The sequence below is a fragment of the Grus americana genome, chromosome 20 (assembly GCF_028858705.1).
Source record: "Grus americana isolate bGruAme1 chromosome 20, bGruAme1.mat, whole genome shotgun sequence".
Taxonomy (NCBI): Eukaryota; Metazoa; Chordata; class Aves; order Gruiformes; family Gruidae; genus Grus; species Grus americana.
This window is the reverse complement of record NC_072871.1, coordinates 5,691,558-5,705,003: the sequence shown is the minus strand read 5'-3', so window position 1 is coordinate 5,705,003 and position 13,446 is coordinate 5,691,558. Positions and strand designations below refer to the sequence as shown.

At 61.8% G+C, this 13,446-nt stretch overlaps 1 protein-coding gene across 4 annotated transcripts in view; it reads right to left on the bottom strand.

Moving 5' to 3' along the window:
• SH2D3C (SH2 domain containing 3C) overlaps positions 1-13,446 on the bottom strand; it is a 34,675-nt gene that overhangs the window by 11,896 nt on the left and 9,333 nt on the right. Inside the window, exons 1-3 of one of the 4 annotated variants that reach the window (XM_054848268.1) lie at positions 12,681-12,973; positions 9,903-10,542; positions 5,219-5,258 (exon numbers count right to left, since the gene is read on the bottom strand). In XM_054848268.1, coding sequence (XP_054704243.1) covers positions 5,219-5,258; positions 9,903-10,542; positions 12,681-12,720 — 720 coding nt within the window. In that variant the 5' untranslated portion in view covers positions 12,721-12,973. Of the gene's footprint in view, positions 1-1,476; positions 1,778-5,218; positions 5,259-8,729; positions 8,916-9,902; positions 10,543-12,680; positions 12,974-13,446 lie in introns of those variants that run through there. The other 3 variants (XM_054848269.1, XM_054848270.1, XM_054848272.1) reach the window with 3 other exon arrangements.

The following is a 13,446-nucleotide window of genomic DNA, read 5'->3' as shown; positions in this document are numbered from 1 at the left end:
GCCAGAAATGATGTCAGTGCTTCCCAGGCTGGGTGCACTGCCATTGGCGGTGAGCAGGGATGCGGCTGTCAGCTGGAAGCGCTCCAGTCATTCATGGGGACTTCAGTGTGTGTTTGCTGGGCACGCTTGGACACAAATAGATGGTGAAAGATCTGGCGGAGCCAGGTGAGTGCTTAAGGCTTCACTTTTAACTCTTTCCGGGGTTGGGATGGAGTGCCCTCCATCCCCTCTCGCATCCCTGTGTGAGAGCCAGACGCCCACCTGTCTTTCCCTTGTTCTGGCAGCAGCTTGCTGAAAGCACCCCATCACCCGCTGCAACGTGCAGCCAAGGGCTGCTGCGCTAGGGCACATCCCCCTGTGTTGCTCAGTGGCCTTTGGACAAACGGGAGAAGCTTTTCTGCTTTTCCCTCTTCGCCCCCACTAGCAATCAAAATCCCTGGCTTTGCACCGAGATCAGCCGCAATCATGACAAGACTTGAAATGCTGCTTCTGGGCTCTGTCTTACCCAGCATAATCTCTAAAGCTCAGCACCTACCTCGCTCAGCAGGAGTATTGAATACGACTCTCTTGGCTGCCGGCTCCCTTCGAACTTGCAGCATGCTACAGCTATTGCTTCAGACCGTGCTTGGCTCTTGCAATCCTAAACACCTTTGCTCTCTAACTTGGTAAATGAGGGAACCAATTCCTAGCACCCTGCCCCTCCTGTGCAAATGCCTGAGTCCAAAAATAGGACACCTAGACTCGTGCCCAGACAGTGGTGGTGCTGGAAGTGCCACAGGACAGGTGACAGATGGATCCTGGCTTTCTCCCACCAGTCAGACCTGAGCAGTGCAGCACACACACACAGAGACCCAGGCCAAGGAGCTGTGTGTTCATCCAGGCTTGGTCTCTTCTCTGTGCTCAGTGATGCTCCCAGCACATGACATCTTTTGGGGGGATGCTAACTGCTTCCCCTTCATGAGGTCTGCTGCAGGTGAGGGCTCCCTTCAGAGACTTGTGCTGCCTGTCAAAGTGCTGGTCTGGGGGAGGGGGAATCTGGGCAGCTTTGGCTCTATGGCCCTGGCTGCGGAGGGGGCTGAGCTGTACCCCGCGACCTGGCGCTCGGCTCATCTCATGCTCGCTGCCTCCTTGACAAACACAGGCAGGTACGCTGCCCGTACCCAGCCCTGCCAGCTCCGTGCCGAGCGGGGCAGTGCAGGGGGGCTGCGGGGCCCCCCGGTGGGACCCCGGGGAGGCCGCCCCCTCGCACCCGCTCTCCAGCGCCGCAGCCCGGGGGCCAGAGCTGCCTCACGGCGGGTGCGGGGCCGGGGGTCGGTCCGTGTCCCCGGCGCTTCCTTCCCTCCCGCTGTCGTCCCCCCCCGCCCCGGCTACCTTCCCCACGCGTATGGAACCGCTGCGCGGCGGCACCCGCGGGGTCTCTGCGCCGAGCGCGGGGTAGCCGCGCCGGCCCCGGATTCCCCCGCCGCCCCCGCTCACCTGGACCTGCATGAAGGAGCCGCGGTAGAAGCAGCAGGCGGCCGCCGACAGGGCGCTCCACAGGCTGCACCGCTCCGTCATGGCGCGGCGCGCCCGGCCGGGGCTGCCCCGGCCCGGGCTGCACCGCCGCTACCGCCGCCGCCGCCGGGCTTCAATTTCAGCCGCTTCCCCGATTACCTCATCCCTTGTCGGCAGCGGGGGGCGGCACCAGCACGGCAGCTCCGCCTCGGCCCGCCCCTCGGGGCCGCCCGCACCGCCACCGCGGAACCCGGAGGAACCGGCACCCCCGGCGCTCCCGTGTCGCGAAGGGAACCGGCTCCTCTGCGGGGATCAGGCACCCCTGAGGGGAACTGGCACCCCGGCTGTCTGCACCCTGAGGGGACCCGACATCCCTGAGGGGACCCAGCACCCCAGTTGCCTGTACCCTGAGAGAAACCGGTTCCTCTGAGGGCACCCAGCTCCTCAAGGGGAACCAGCACCCCTGAGGGGAACCAGCAACCCCGGCTGCCTGTGTCCTGAGAGAAACTGGCTCCTCTGAGGGGAACAGGCACCCCTGAGGGACGCAGCACCCCTTACCTCCCCATCCCAAATCTACCTGCCCTCCCCAGTGTCGCACACAGGTCAGGGACAGCCTCGTCCCCTCTCGCCCACCCCATATTCCTTCACCCCCACCCCGCTGACGCCTTCCTGGGGGAGACACCGGTGCCCGCCTCACGCAGCGCGGAGCCAGCTGCCTGCTTCCCGCGTAGGCCGTCTCTGAGTTGCGTTTAATTAAGGCTCTGCTTCAGTTTAATTAAGGCCATGGTTTCACGTATGGGATGTGTGAGGCAGTGCTGATGACTCAGAGCATTGCTCCAGCCCTGACTCTTGAAAAAACCCTCAGAATTCCTGCCTGAACCCACTGCTGACACCCTGCCCTGCGCACGGGGACGGGCAGGGGCTCCCCCAGCACCCGGCACTGAGCTCTGCACCTGCTTGCTGCACCCAGCTGGTTTCCCTCCAGGTTTGTCCTGCACCAGCACGGCCTGGATTTGGCCATGCTTTGGCAACGGGGGGCTTGACGCTCCCATCCACAAAGCATGTCCTGGCCCAAAGACCCCCATGCCTCCCGGTGCACCCCTGCCCAGGTGGATGCCACGAGCTCAGAGAGGTATTCCTGCTGCCACTGACAACAGAACCCTGCAGCCTCCCTGCTAATTAATTCAAACGAGCCCCTCGCATCCCCAGGCAGGGAGGCAGCAGAGAGGGCTGATGAGATACAGGTCCCCCGAGCCGCGCTCCTCCGCGCAGAACAAAGAGAGCTCGGAGGCGCTTGCTGGGCCCGTGCTCTGCCCTGGGTTTTGCAGGGGAGAATGGAGCTGGGAGAGAAGCGCGGGTTTGTAGCAGGACAGGGCTGAGGCGTGGGAGGAAGGAGGGCGGCACGCAGCCTGCGGGTGGGGAACGCAGGGCGGTAGGTGCCCATGGGTCCCATGGGTGCCTGCAGCCCTGCTGGGATGGGCGGGGAGCACGGGCTCTCCTCCTTTCCTCTTGCATGGGGCTGAGGGACAGACCAGATGGCAGCACACAGGGAGATGCCGCTCTGAAAGAATCCAACGGTGAATCATCCTCCTGCCAAGGCTTCTCCTCCGCGATGACTCCGTGGTTTCCCTCCAAGGCTCTCACTGAGGCAGTGAGCGGAAGCCTTGTTGGGTGCTGCGGGGCAATGCCCCCCAGCTGTGCCTGTGCTGCCCCTCTGCAGGGGGAAGCTGAAAACCTCCAACCAAGCTCTTGTGGGGATGCACGACAGCTTTATCGGCTGCTGCTCTCCCAAAGGTTAATGCTGTTCTGCAGCTCCTTCACCTGCACAACAACCAAACTAGGTTGGCTGGGATGTAAGCAAACAGAGCCCGGCAGCTTGGAAACACCAACCCTTAGGCTATTATTAAAGCATGTTAATTACCAAGTGCTTATTGATCCTGGCTTTCCAACCCTTCCTAGCTCCTGGTTGTACTTCTAATCACAGCAGGCTTGGTGATGGGAGAGTTGGCCCTGGCCAGTTCGTTGCTGAAGCTCAAGGGCTGATGTTTGGTGGTTCTTTGGTGCACATCTGGACACAGACCTGCCCGTGAGCCTTTGCTCACGAGGGCTTTGCAGGGCATCCTCTCCCTCTCCTGACTCTGTCCTTCACCACCTCTTTTCTTCATGCCTTTCCTCCGCTCTCCCCTGCAGCGGTGTTTCCTTCTGCTCAACTCCCTGCCAACCACAAAGCAATGACCGATTCCTGTGGCGGGTCCCAGCCCTGTCCTCTCTTGCTCCCAAGGGATCCCAGGCACAACAGCCAGCAGCCACCTTCCCACCCTGATCCTCGCAGGCCCTGGGGCCGAATGCTGCTGGGTGCTGAGCACCTCTGGTCACATGGGGATGTGGGCTCCCAGCCAGGCACGGTGGCTGCAATCAGCCCGAGTGCCCCCATCATCCTGGTCGCTCACACTCCAGATAATTACTCATTTGACTAAAATAGCTGCTGTCACTGCAGCCGTCATTTGCTTCCGTGACCGAAGGAAAGTGGCGTATAAATCACAGCCCACGGGCTGTGTCTGGACACCATGGGGACGAGTGAGAAATAAAGGCCAGCTAGCTCAGGTCTGGGCTCTGCCTGGAGAGTAGGGAGTTCTCCTGGCTCACCAAAAAGAACTCAATCCCAAAGGCAAAGCCATACCCATTGCTCCACACCTAGGTTGTTTCAGTCTGTTAACTCACGAGCCATAAAATGTGCCTTGTCTCTGGGTGTACCCACTGCTGGAGCAAGGGAAAACACTCCAAAACCGTCCAGCTCGGCCCCTTGGCCTGGGACTTGCCTGCATGAGCAGGAGCTTTCCTTCACATCCCAAGGCTCCCTACACCAGGGCTCTACCCACAAAGCCCAGTCAGAGCCTCATTGCTCCCATCGGAGCCTCATCACTCCAGCACGTTTCCCACCTCCAGCCCCGCGAGCTCCTGCTCTGCCAGCCCCAGGGCTCTGTACCAATTACACCACCCAAGCCAGACTTGAGTGACCTCAAATCACTTCTCAACAACCACATCTGCCCAGCGGCATTACATCCCCATCGGGCAACCGGACTCAGGAGGCTCCAGCCCCTCTCAAACTCCCCAAAGGCCATCGCATGGCAGTGACCACCCGGGCAGATTTTCAGTGCTCCATCCCCAAACCACACAGCATCCCTGCCACTGTTCCTCTGTGCCTGCCCGGCTCCCATCGTGCTAGCAGCCTCCTGCAAAAGGGCCCGCTCTCCTCCGGAGCCAGGCGCCTCACTAATGAATTTCTGGCCAGACATGAAGAGTCCTCAGGAATGTTAATAGTTTGCTGGAGGATAAGCAAGAGATTTGGAGAGATTTACACCGACTTTCATGTGACAGCCACGAAAGTGGCTCAAACCTTTCCGTTTCTTTATGTGGGGGCAGAAGGAGGAGGCTGCCCCTGTGTCTGCAGCATTCGCAAGTGATGAGGAGCACGTAACATAGGCAGCTCCTGTGGGAGCAGCATCGGGGGGACCACGTAGGGTTTGTGTCTCATCTGCCTCCCCCAGCCTCGCCATTTTTGGCCAGGAATTTTTTTACAGGGCCAAAGAGAGAGCCCAGAGGAGGTGGTGGGATGGGGGTTGCAGAGCTGAGCACCCCACTGGTGTAGGACCCAGCCAACCCTGGGGCCACCATCCCCCCTCTACTGCTGGCACACGGCTGGGACACGCGCTCAGCATCTTACCTTCACGTATTCACTGCCGGACTCCAGGCCATCGTGATGGCTAGAAAGAAGGGCAAAAATAAAAATATGTAAGTAAGGGGCAGTAAGTTGTGACAGTCAGGTCAAAGGTGGTGGTGGCACAGCTGGGGCAAGTGGGGATCTGTGCCCCTTGCCTTGTCACGGGGTTAAGAGCATGGGCGTGGTTTTGGGAGAGGCTCCCAGGGTCCCAGCGCTGTTCCTGCCCGTTCTGTGCCCACTCTTGGTGCAGGGCTTAGCCTCCCTAATGCGATCAGGGAAGAATGAGGCCTTTTTAGAGGATCTCTCCCCAAATCGGCTTGGGACCGTGTGAGCTGAGCCAGGGGGACACAGTGGCCAGGCTGGGGTCCCTGCGGGTCACAGTGCCGGGGGGTGCATACCGAGGTGGGGAGCCCTGTGCCCTGTTCCCTGGCAGAGCTGCGTTCCAAGCTGGCAGCTGTTGGGACATGCCACCCAGACAAGTGTTTCTGACTGTTTCTTGACCTCATGCAACCCTGTGGAAATCAAACTGCCACTGAAGCCGGGGTGAACTGCGATGCCCTGGCTGAGACTGCAAGATTTTCCCTCCCAGCATACAGGCAATAGAAACTCCTGTTCTCCTCGGTGATGTTCACTCTCAGCCCTACTGACAACCAACGCAATAACCCTGAGACGCAGCTGATCCAGCAGCTTCTTTGCCATCATTTCATGGGGGATGCAGATGGCTCATGCTCTTTCCTTAGCATGTAGCAATGCTGCTACTGCTTTTTGTGCTCTTGAGGGTCAAGGTAAGTGTCTGTATGGATGAGTCCAAGGGGAGCAACAGAGTTCAAAGGGAGAGAGGCTGTAACAGCCTGAGCTGGGATGTGCTACCCTGAGGTCTTGCCTTTCAGAATAATATACACAAATCCAGACTTCTTTAACCAGAACCCAGTACCTGTCACCTCCCCAGCGCCAAGTTTCATCATGGACATCCCACTGCTTGCTGAGGTCGCCTGCCTGAGCACGGGGCAGCAGTAAGGGCCCTGGGATGGCAGGCAGCCAGGGCAGCTGCAACTAAGAAATAACCAAATCCGAGGGTGTCACAGACCCGGGACATCCCTTCCTTGCCAGGAGCCTGCCTCACTCCACCTAGTGCCTACAGCCACGGCTGGACCCCCACCTCATACTGGGAGCTGCTGGGGGTCCTGCACACAAATCCCTACTGGGAGCCACACCAGTGGCATCCCTGGGGAGCCAAATTCCTCCTCTGTGGGCTCCCTCCAGGTTGGGGATGGTGCCTGGTGGCTCAGAAATCAGTCGCCCAAAAGGAAGCGGGGATGGCAGAGGCAACCGCTGCCAGACATTGTCCCACTGGACATGCCCTGTGGCATTACAGCGGGTCCTGCTGAGGTCAGCATGAGCCCCTCGAGGCATCCATCCCTGCAGTGGGCAACCCCCCCCAACTCCTCTTCTCCAAGTCCACTCTGCTGAAACTGCATCCCCTGCTGTCCAGTTCAGAATGGGAAAAGGGGCTGGAAATCAAGCCCAAACTTTTTTGGGGTGAAAAAAATAGAGGAGGATTTGGGAGGGGGGATAGACACAGACTCCCCGGGGCAGCTGCGGGCTGCCTGCCCTCCCCGGCGCTGCCTCTCCAGCCTGTTTGCCTTTCACACGGCCGCAGAGAGCTGCCTGGTGCTGCGAGAGCCGTGAGAAAAACCGGCAGGAGGACGGGGGGCCTCCGGGCAGGAAATCGGGAGCATGGGAGCAGCTGGGAGACACTGCGAGGGCCTGGGCAGGGGAGGCCCCCGTGCAGGGGATGGGCAGCAGCTGGAGCTGGGGGGGGTGCCGGGGGCCGCAGCCCCCCTGGTTCTGTGCATTCCTGGAGGAAACGGCATTTTTGGGGGCAGCCGAACGCCTGGGAAAAATTCCAGGGCTGCCTTTGGAACACGGCCGTGGCTGAGCTGCTGGGACTCAGTGCTACTGCGGTGGCACTGGGGAGGGGGGGTTTCGGCAGAGCGGCTGCTGCTTTTGGGCTTGGGAAGGTATCGCAGTGATTTGCAAATGTGCCAAGCTCTGGGCTGGCTGCTGGGGATGGTCTGGGGTGAACGTGTGGGTCCAGCCCCTGTCTGGAGCCCAGCTCATCTTCGGACACTGGTACAGGCTGTGCCCTAGGGGAACCATGTTTGAGCACCTCGTGCCTCAGTTTCCCCCTCTGCAGAGCTGCCTCCTTCGAGATTTTGGCTGGCAATGCTGTCAGAGGGGTCTGTCAGCAGCTGCGGGCAGCACCCTGCCAGTGCCCTGCGGGAAACGGTGTTTCCCGTGCCTCACACACGGCCTCATGCGGAGGGAAGTCGAGTCACGTCCGCTCTGTGACCTGCTTGTGGGTCATCTCCCGTTAGTCACCGTGTCCCTGCTGGAGTCACGGCCACCACCTCGCTCCGAGCACCATCATGGGCTGAGTGCTTCTCCCTGTCCCATGGCAGTGCAATTCTGCCCCAGAGGGCCTGATCCTGCAGGGAGCATCCCTGGGAAGGCCCTCCTGTGTGTGGGCATCCTCAGCCTGTCCTGCCTTGGGTCTGTCCTCACCAGGGATGCTCCAGGGAGGGGGGCAAGCAAAAATGTGCCCCAGGGCCATGCTCATTCCCCTCTGTGCCGCTTTTGGTCCCTCTGCATGGGCGTGCCCCATGCTGGGCAGCCAGCCCTGGCTCCTGCCATGGCCTGGCGGGAACGGACTGTCCCCGTCCCCAGAGATGTTCCTGCACAGGAGGAAGGGCTGGGGCGCGGCGCTATCCCGGTCCCGCTTCCGCCCGCCCCACAGCAGGGCCCGGCCATGGGGATGGCTCCGGCAGACGGCTCTTCCCTGAACCAGGGACCATGGCAGGGGCTCCGAGCAGGGCTTGGAGGGGCAGAAATGCCCCAACGCGAAGTTCTGCTCCAGTCACCCTCGTGCCTCAGTTTCCCTGGCAAACAGCCTGGTTACACCTATCGTCAGAGCAGCCCCAAATGATGCAAAAGAACATTTGGCCCTCGATTTTTAGGGACCTGAGTCCCCACTTCCCAGAACCAAGACACCCAGGTGACCTACACACATCCCCCTGCCACTTGGCTCCTGGCCATGCTGGCCTGGGACCTAAGCAGTTTCTGGGGGACAGAGGGTTTGGGCGAGTCCCGCACACCCTCCGTGGAGATCCTCCACCACTGCCAGGGCTCTCTGCTTGCCGGAGGACGTGGCAGTGCCACCGGCCCCCAAGACCTCAGCCCCTCAAGCCCCCTCAGCCGCAGCCCCCGAGCCGCTCTCCCCTGGTGCCAGGTTGCAGCTGACTGTGGTTTCGGCAGCTGCGGCCGATGCGCTTGCTCTTTCCATGAGCAAATGCCGTCACGGGCCAGGGGCCTCGGCAGCCGAGCAGTGGCTCCGGCATCGTCCGCGTTGAGGCTTTGTGCCCGCCCCAAGCAAAGCCCCTTCCCAGCCTCTCCTTCCCCGTCCCTTCCGCCATGCCGGGGTATGAGGGGTGGCCAGGGGGCCAGGACCCCTTACCTGCCCTGTCCCAGTGTGGGAAATCTCCTGCCCACCGCTGTCATCGGTCCCGTGCGATTCAGTGAGCGCCTCTGCTGCGGGACAGGGAGAAGCTCTCCCAGGCGTTCTCCCGCCTTGCTCTGCTCTGAGTGCTGGGACTTCGGGGCGCGTAAGGCGGTGGCAGACCCTCCTCCTTCCCGTCCCAGCCCTCCTCCGGCCCTCCCTTTGCAGCCGGCAGGAATGTGTGGCCGGCATGGATTCCTCCTCCTCACCCTGTTCCCGGGGCTACCCGGACCTCCCAAACACTCAGCGCTGGGGCCAGGAGCCACTGGCCCCAGGGTGGTGCAGGGGGAACAGCGGGGTTGGGGGCTGCCTGGGTGTGGAGAGAGGAGAGTCGGGCCAGCGAAGGGGTGGTATGGTGGGACCTCATTTTGGGGAGAAATTTAGGGTTGGTGCCTCTGCCTGTGCCCCCAGTCCCATGCACGCTGCTGGGCTGGGGATGCATTTGGACACTCATGCCCAGATGCCCAGGTGATGGGCAGAGGGGGTTAAAAATCTCTCTTGTTGATTCTGAGGTCAAAACCCTCCAAAAAATCTGACCTTCACCTGAGAGGGCTGAGCCCCCAAATTTCCCCAGAGGGTGGGTTTTGTGCCTGGAGGGGGGAGTTTGTGCCCGGGGGGGGGGGGGGGAGGGCAGCGTGTGTTTACTGGCTGGTGATGGAAATGGGGCGGGGGTGGCTGGTTTTGGGCATTGCCCCGTGCTTTGAGCAAGGCAGAGCTGCTTAAAGAGGGGGAGAGGGATGGAGGGGGTGGAAAAGAGGAGAGTGAGAAGCAGAGGGGGCCCGGACGGTGCAGGTCTCAGGTCTCCGCAGCACGTCCTGGCACTGGAACAGAGCTGCCAGCAGGACAAAGAGACACCGGGGCTGAGCAGGGCTGCGAGATGTTTCCACCCCATCCGGAAACAGGAGGGAGCAGATATCCCACAGGAAACCTCGCTCCCATGGAGCCACTGACCTGGCCGCAGTGCGGAGCGCTTGGGCCGTACTGTCCTGCTGGCCAGGTGCATCCCGCCAGCACCACGGGTGAGAGGGGAGCACCGCAGGGACCCCGCTGTGTCCCAGCCCCCTCCCCTTGCCCTGGAGGGGCAGAAAGGAGGTGCTGGTGGAGGGCTGAGCAAACCCAATGTGGCCATACCTGTCTGGGGAGCTCTTGCCGGGATGCTCTTGCCCCTTTTCTAGCAGATCCCCGTTGGTGGTCTCCACTCCCACTGCTGCATCAGGGCTTGGGGTTTGGCTGGAGCTCAGGGCTGGGCTGGAGCTTGGTGCCTCCATCAAAGGAGAAGAGACAGTCCCCATCGGCTCCTGGTCTGTCCTGGCTGTTGCTGCCCCCAGGGTGTCCTGGGGAGCCTCTTCCTCCTCCTGCTCTGCTTCCCCAGCAGCTGAGGATGAGTCCGTGCCTGGGTCAGGGGTGCTGGAGTTCTCGGGAGACTTGGGGTTGGGGAGCGGGGCTGTCTGGAGGGTTTTGTTGCTGGGGGTCCCTTTCTCCTGGCTACTCTTGGCTTTGCCCAGGCTCCTCCTTGCCTTGCCCAGGTTCAGCCTAGGCATGGTGCCCATGTGGCTGTACATGTCCGACGACCGGGCGTAGGGGCTGGGGCTCTTGGGCATAGTGATGAGATCATCCTGGGTGCTGTCGAAGGGATCCTCCAGGAAGCCATGGGGAGTATGGAGACCCGGCCCCAGGCTCTCAGGAGAGCTGGGGGCCATGGACGCGCGCCGGAGGGTGAAGGAGCGGGGGATGCTGCTCAGACTCCCAAAGCCTTTGAACTTGAAAAACTCTGGTAAGGAGAGAGGAGGGATGAGTGTGGGGTTACTGCCGGCACGGTGTGATGGTGGGGGGGTCCCGGGGCCCCTGGTCTCGTGTTGGGGTGGGCACGGGGCACTGTGCCGCAGTGCAGTCTGGTGTCAGCCCCGTTACACCCCGCATCTCCAGTCCCAGCCTGGCTTGATGTTTATGTGACTGGGGTATGTGATGCTGCTCGGGGCGTCTCTGCCAGGACCCCAGGAGGTCTGTCCTGGTACCTCAGGGAGAAAATGTCCCCTGTGCCCTGGCAAATCTAGCAGCTGCATTTCCCCACTGCAGTTGTAGGGGCGGAAGATGAAACATCCAGCTCTGGTGAGCAGGCAATGACAGAAATTATTTCAAATCTCTTCCTCCCACCATCCGCCTCCCTGCTTCCCCCAAGGGAATCCAGGCAGGGCTGGTGGCTGTGCCCATCCCCGTAGCCTTGGGGCAGCCCCGTGGGCCGTACCCCCTGCCCTCTCCAGGATGAAAGCATGGGACACACTGCATCTCCCCAGGGGATGGGGGGCCTGGCCATGTGCCCATGTGTGCACATCCGTTGCCAGCACAGCGGAGCAGGAACCGAACATCGGTGTGGGGCTCGGTGGCACTCGCGTGGCAGCACCGGCTGTGGGCAGGAGATGACTTCCCCACTTCCTTAGCTGAGCGCTCAGCCCCTTGTAGCATCCCTGCAGCTCCCAGCTGCCACCTGCAAACACTGAGTGCAAAGCGTTTGCCGGAGAAGTATTTATAACCCCAGCAGGCGGCTTTGCATTTCACACCTCGGTCCCAGCTCAGCTCTGCACACTGCTGCAGTGCAACCCCAGGCAGGCGCTGGTGCCGGCATGAGGACAGTGGCACGTGGGGTGAAGCAGGCTGTGGCCGCAGCTCTGCAGGGCAGCGTTTCCCCACCGGAGCTCTGGTGCTCTAGGTGCCTCCAAGGGTTTTGCAATGTTTATGCTACCGCAGGGCTCTGCAAAACCTCTTCCCCTCTGGGCACAGCGAGTCTGCCAAGGCAGGAAGTGGCACGCTGCGGCGGTGCTGTGCGAGGAACTGGGTAGCCAGGGGCTGCTCGGCTGTTGGACCCCCACCTCCTGCCACCATCCATGGGTTCTACAGGGCATCCGCACAGCCGGATGGGGCAAAGGGCTCTGCAAGGGGCTGCAGCTGCCCAAAAACCCTTCTGCATGGCAGAAACCTCGTGGCCTGGGTGCAGTTAAAGGCAAAACTGCTTTGGGTAAAACATCCCCTCAGAGTCCAAGCATCCTCTGTTGCTGGCTGCTCCCAGGGCTGCTGCAGGGTGGGAAAGGCAACGCTGGGGACTTTCCCCATCTCTCTGCTCCCTGCCGCAAAGGAAAATCCCAGCTGGGACAGGGCCGTGGGCTTTGCCAGTGGAAGGGCCCCAGGGGAGTGGAGGGACAGGCCCCCCTCCGGCGCCAGCATCGCGGCAGGAATGCAGAGAGCAGCAGCAAAGGCCGGCTCCTGCACTGGGAAGCGGGGTGAAGGCCGCTGCAGCCGCCTCCTGGGGCTCTGGGGAAACCCGAGGTCTGTGAGAAAGAGCAGAGCTCGGTCCTGGTGGGTATCGAGCGCTTCCTCTGAGAGCAGCCGGTGGGAATCCACTCCCAGGCTTTCATCCCGGTTCCCCCATGTCACCCCTGTCCCTGTGCTGTGGGATCACCCTGGGGTGGGGGGCCTGGCCACCCCCCCGCCCCCCAGCACCGGCTCGTACCCCCAGCTGTGCACCCCGAAGCATGTGATTTGGGGAGTGAAGACCCCCAAGCCCCCCTGTGCATCCTCCTGGGTGCATCCTAGCACCCAGTGCAGGGCGGGGCTGCAGCAGACTGGTCCCAGTCCCAGCGCCCAGCTCCTGAGCCAACAGCACCCGGGCTCACCCCGAGCCGTGGGGATGGAAACCCTCAAAGCCCCTCACCCCAAGGAGCTTCCTAACGAGACCAGAGCCCATCTTGGCTCCAAGTTTCCCTGGGCAGTAGTGACCCAGGGAGCGTGTGCTCACACGCTCATACTCACACACTCATGTTCACATTCACACTCCCTCTCATGCATCCCCCCTCCCGGCCAGGCTGTCCAGGTGAGCACCCCCTCACCCACCCGCCCCGTCCCACGGACACTTACTGAACTTCTTGAAGCTCCCTCGTTTCTGGCCCTCGGCCATGGCTGTGCCGGTTGGAGGCCACGGGAACCGGGAGGGACAAGTTTATAACTGTGAAGCCCGCTCCTCCCTTCCTGCCCGCACGCCCGCCCTGCTGTCACTCATCACTTGCTCGTGTTTCCTCCCCAGTGCTGTCATCTGCTCCCAGCCCTGCTCCTGCCCCTGCCCGCCCACCCGCTACCCCCACAGTCCTCGCGGTCCCCATGTCTCCTCGTACCCGCCTGGCTGCTCAGGGGCCACTTCTGGGGCCCTGTTTTGGGGATGCCTGGCAGATATGGACACCCAAAAACCCCTGGGTGCCAGTCCTGGAGGAGGGTCCCATCCCTGGGACGAGGGTGCCAGCTCTATGGAGGAGGGTGCCAGCCCTGCAGATGAGGGTCTGCCATGCACATCTGGGGCTCATCCCCTGCCCTTATCGGCCCCCGCAGGGTGACAGCCGGATGGCATCACTGCCAGCGGGAGCCGCCTGCCACCAGCTGTTCTCTCTTGCTGGGGAACCTCGGGGTGCCCTGTGGGAGTGTCTCCATGCAGGACAAGGTGGCCTGGGACCAGCAAGGATCTGGTGTCCATGTCGTCCCTCATTCCCAGGCAGCACCTGGCAGTTCCTGTGGCCAGGATGCCAGCAGCCATCTCTGCCACTGCTCTGGCCTTGGCTCCCTGTGCTCCCTGCCTCGGGGACCATTTTCAAACAACCCCAAACAAAGCTGTTCGGTCTGCACCCAAACGTGG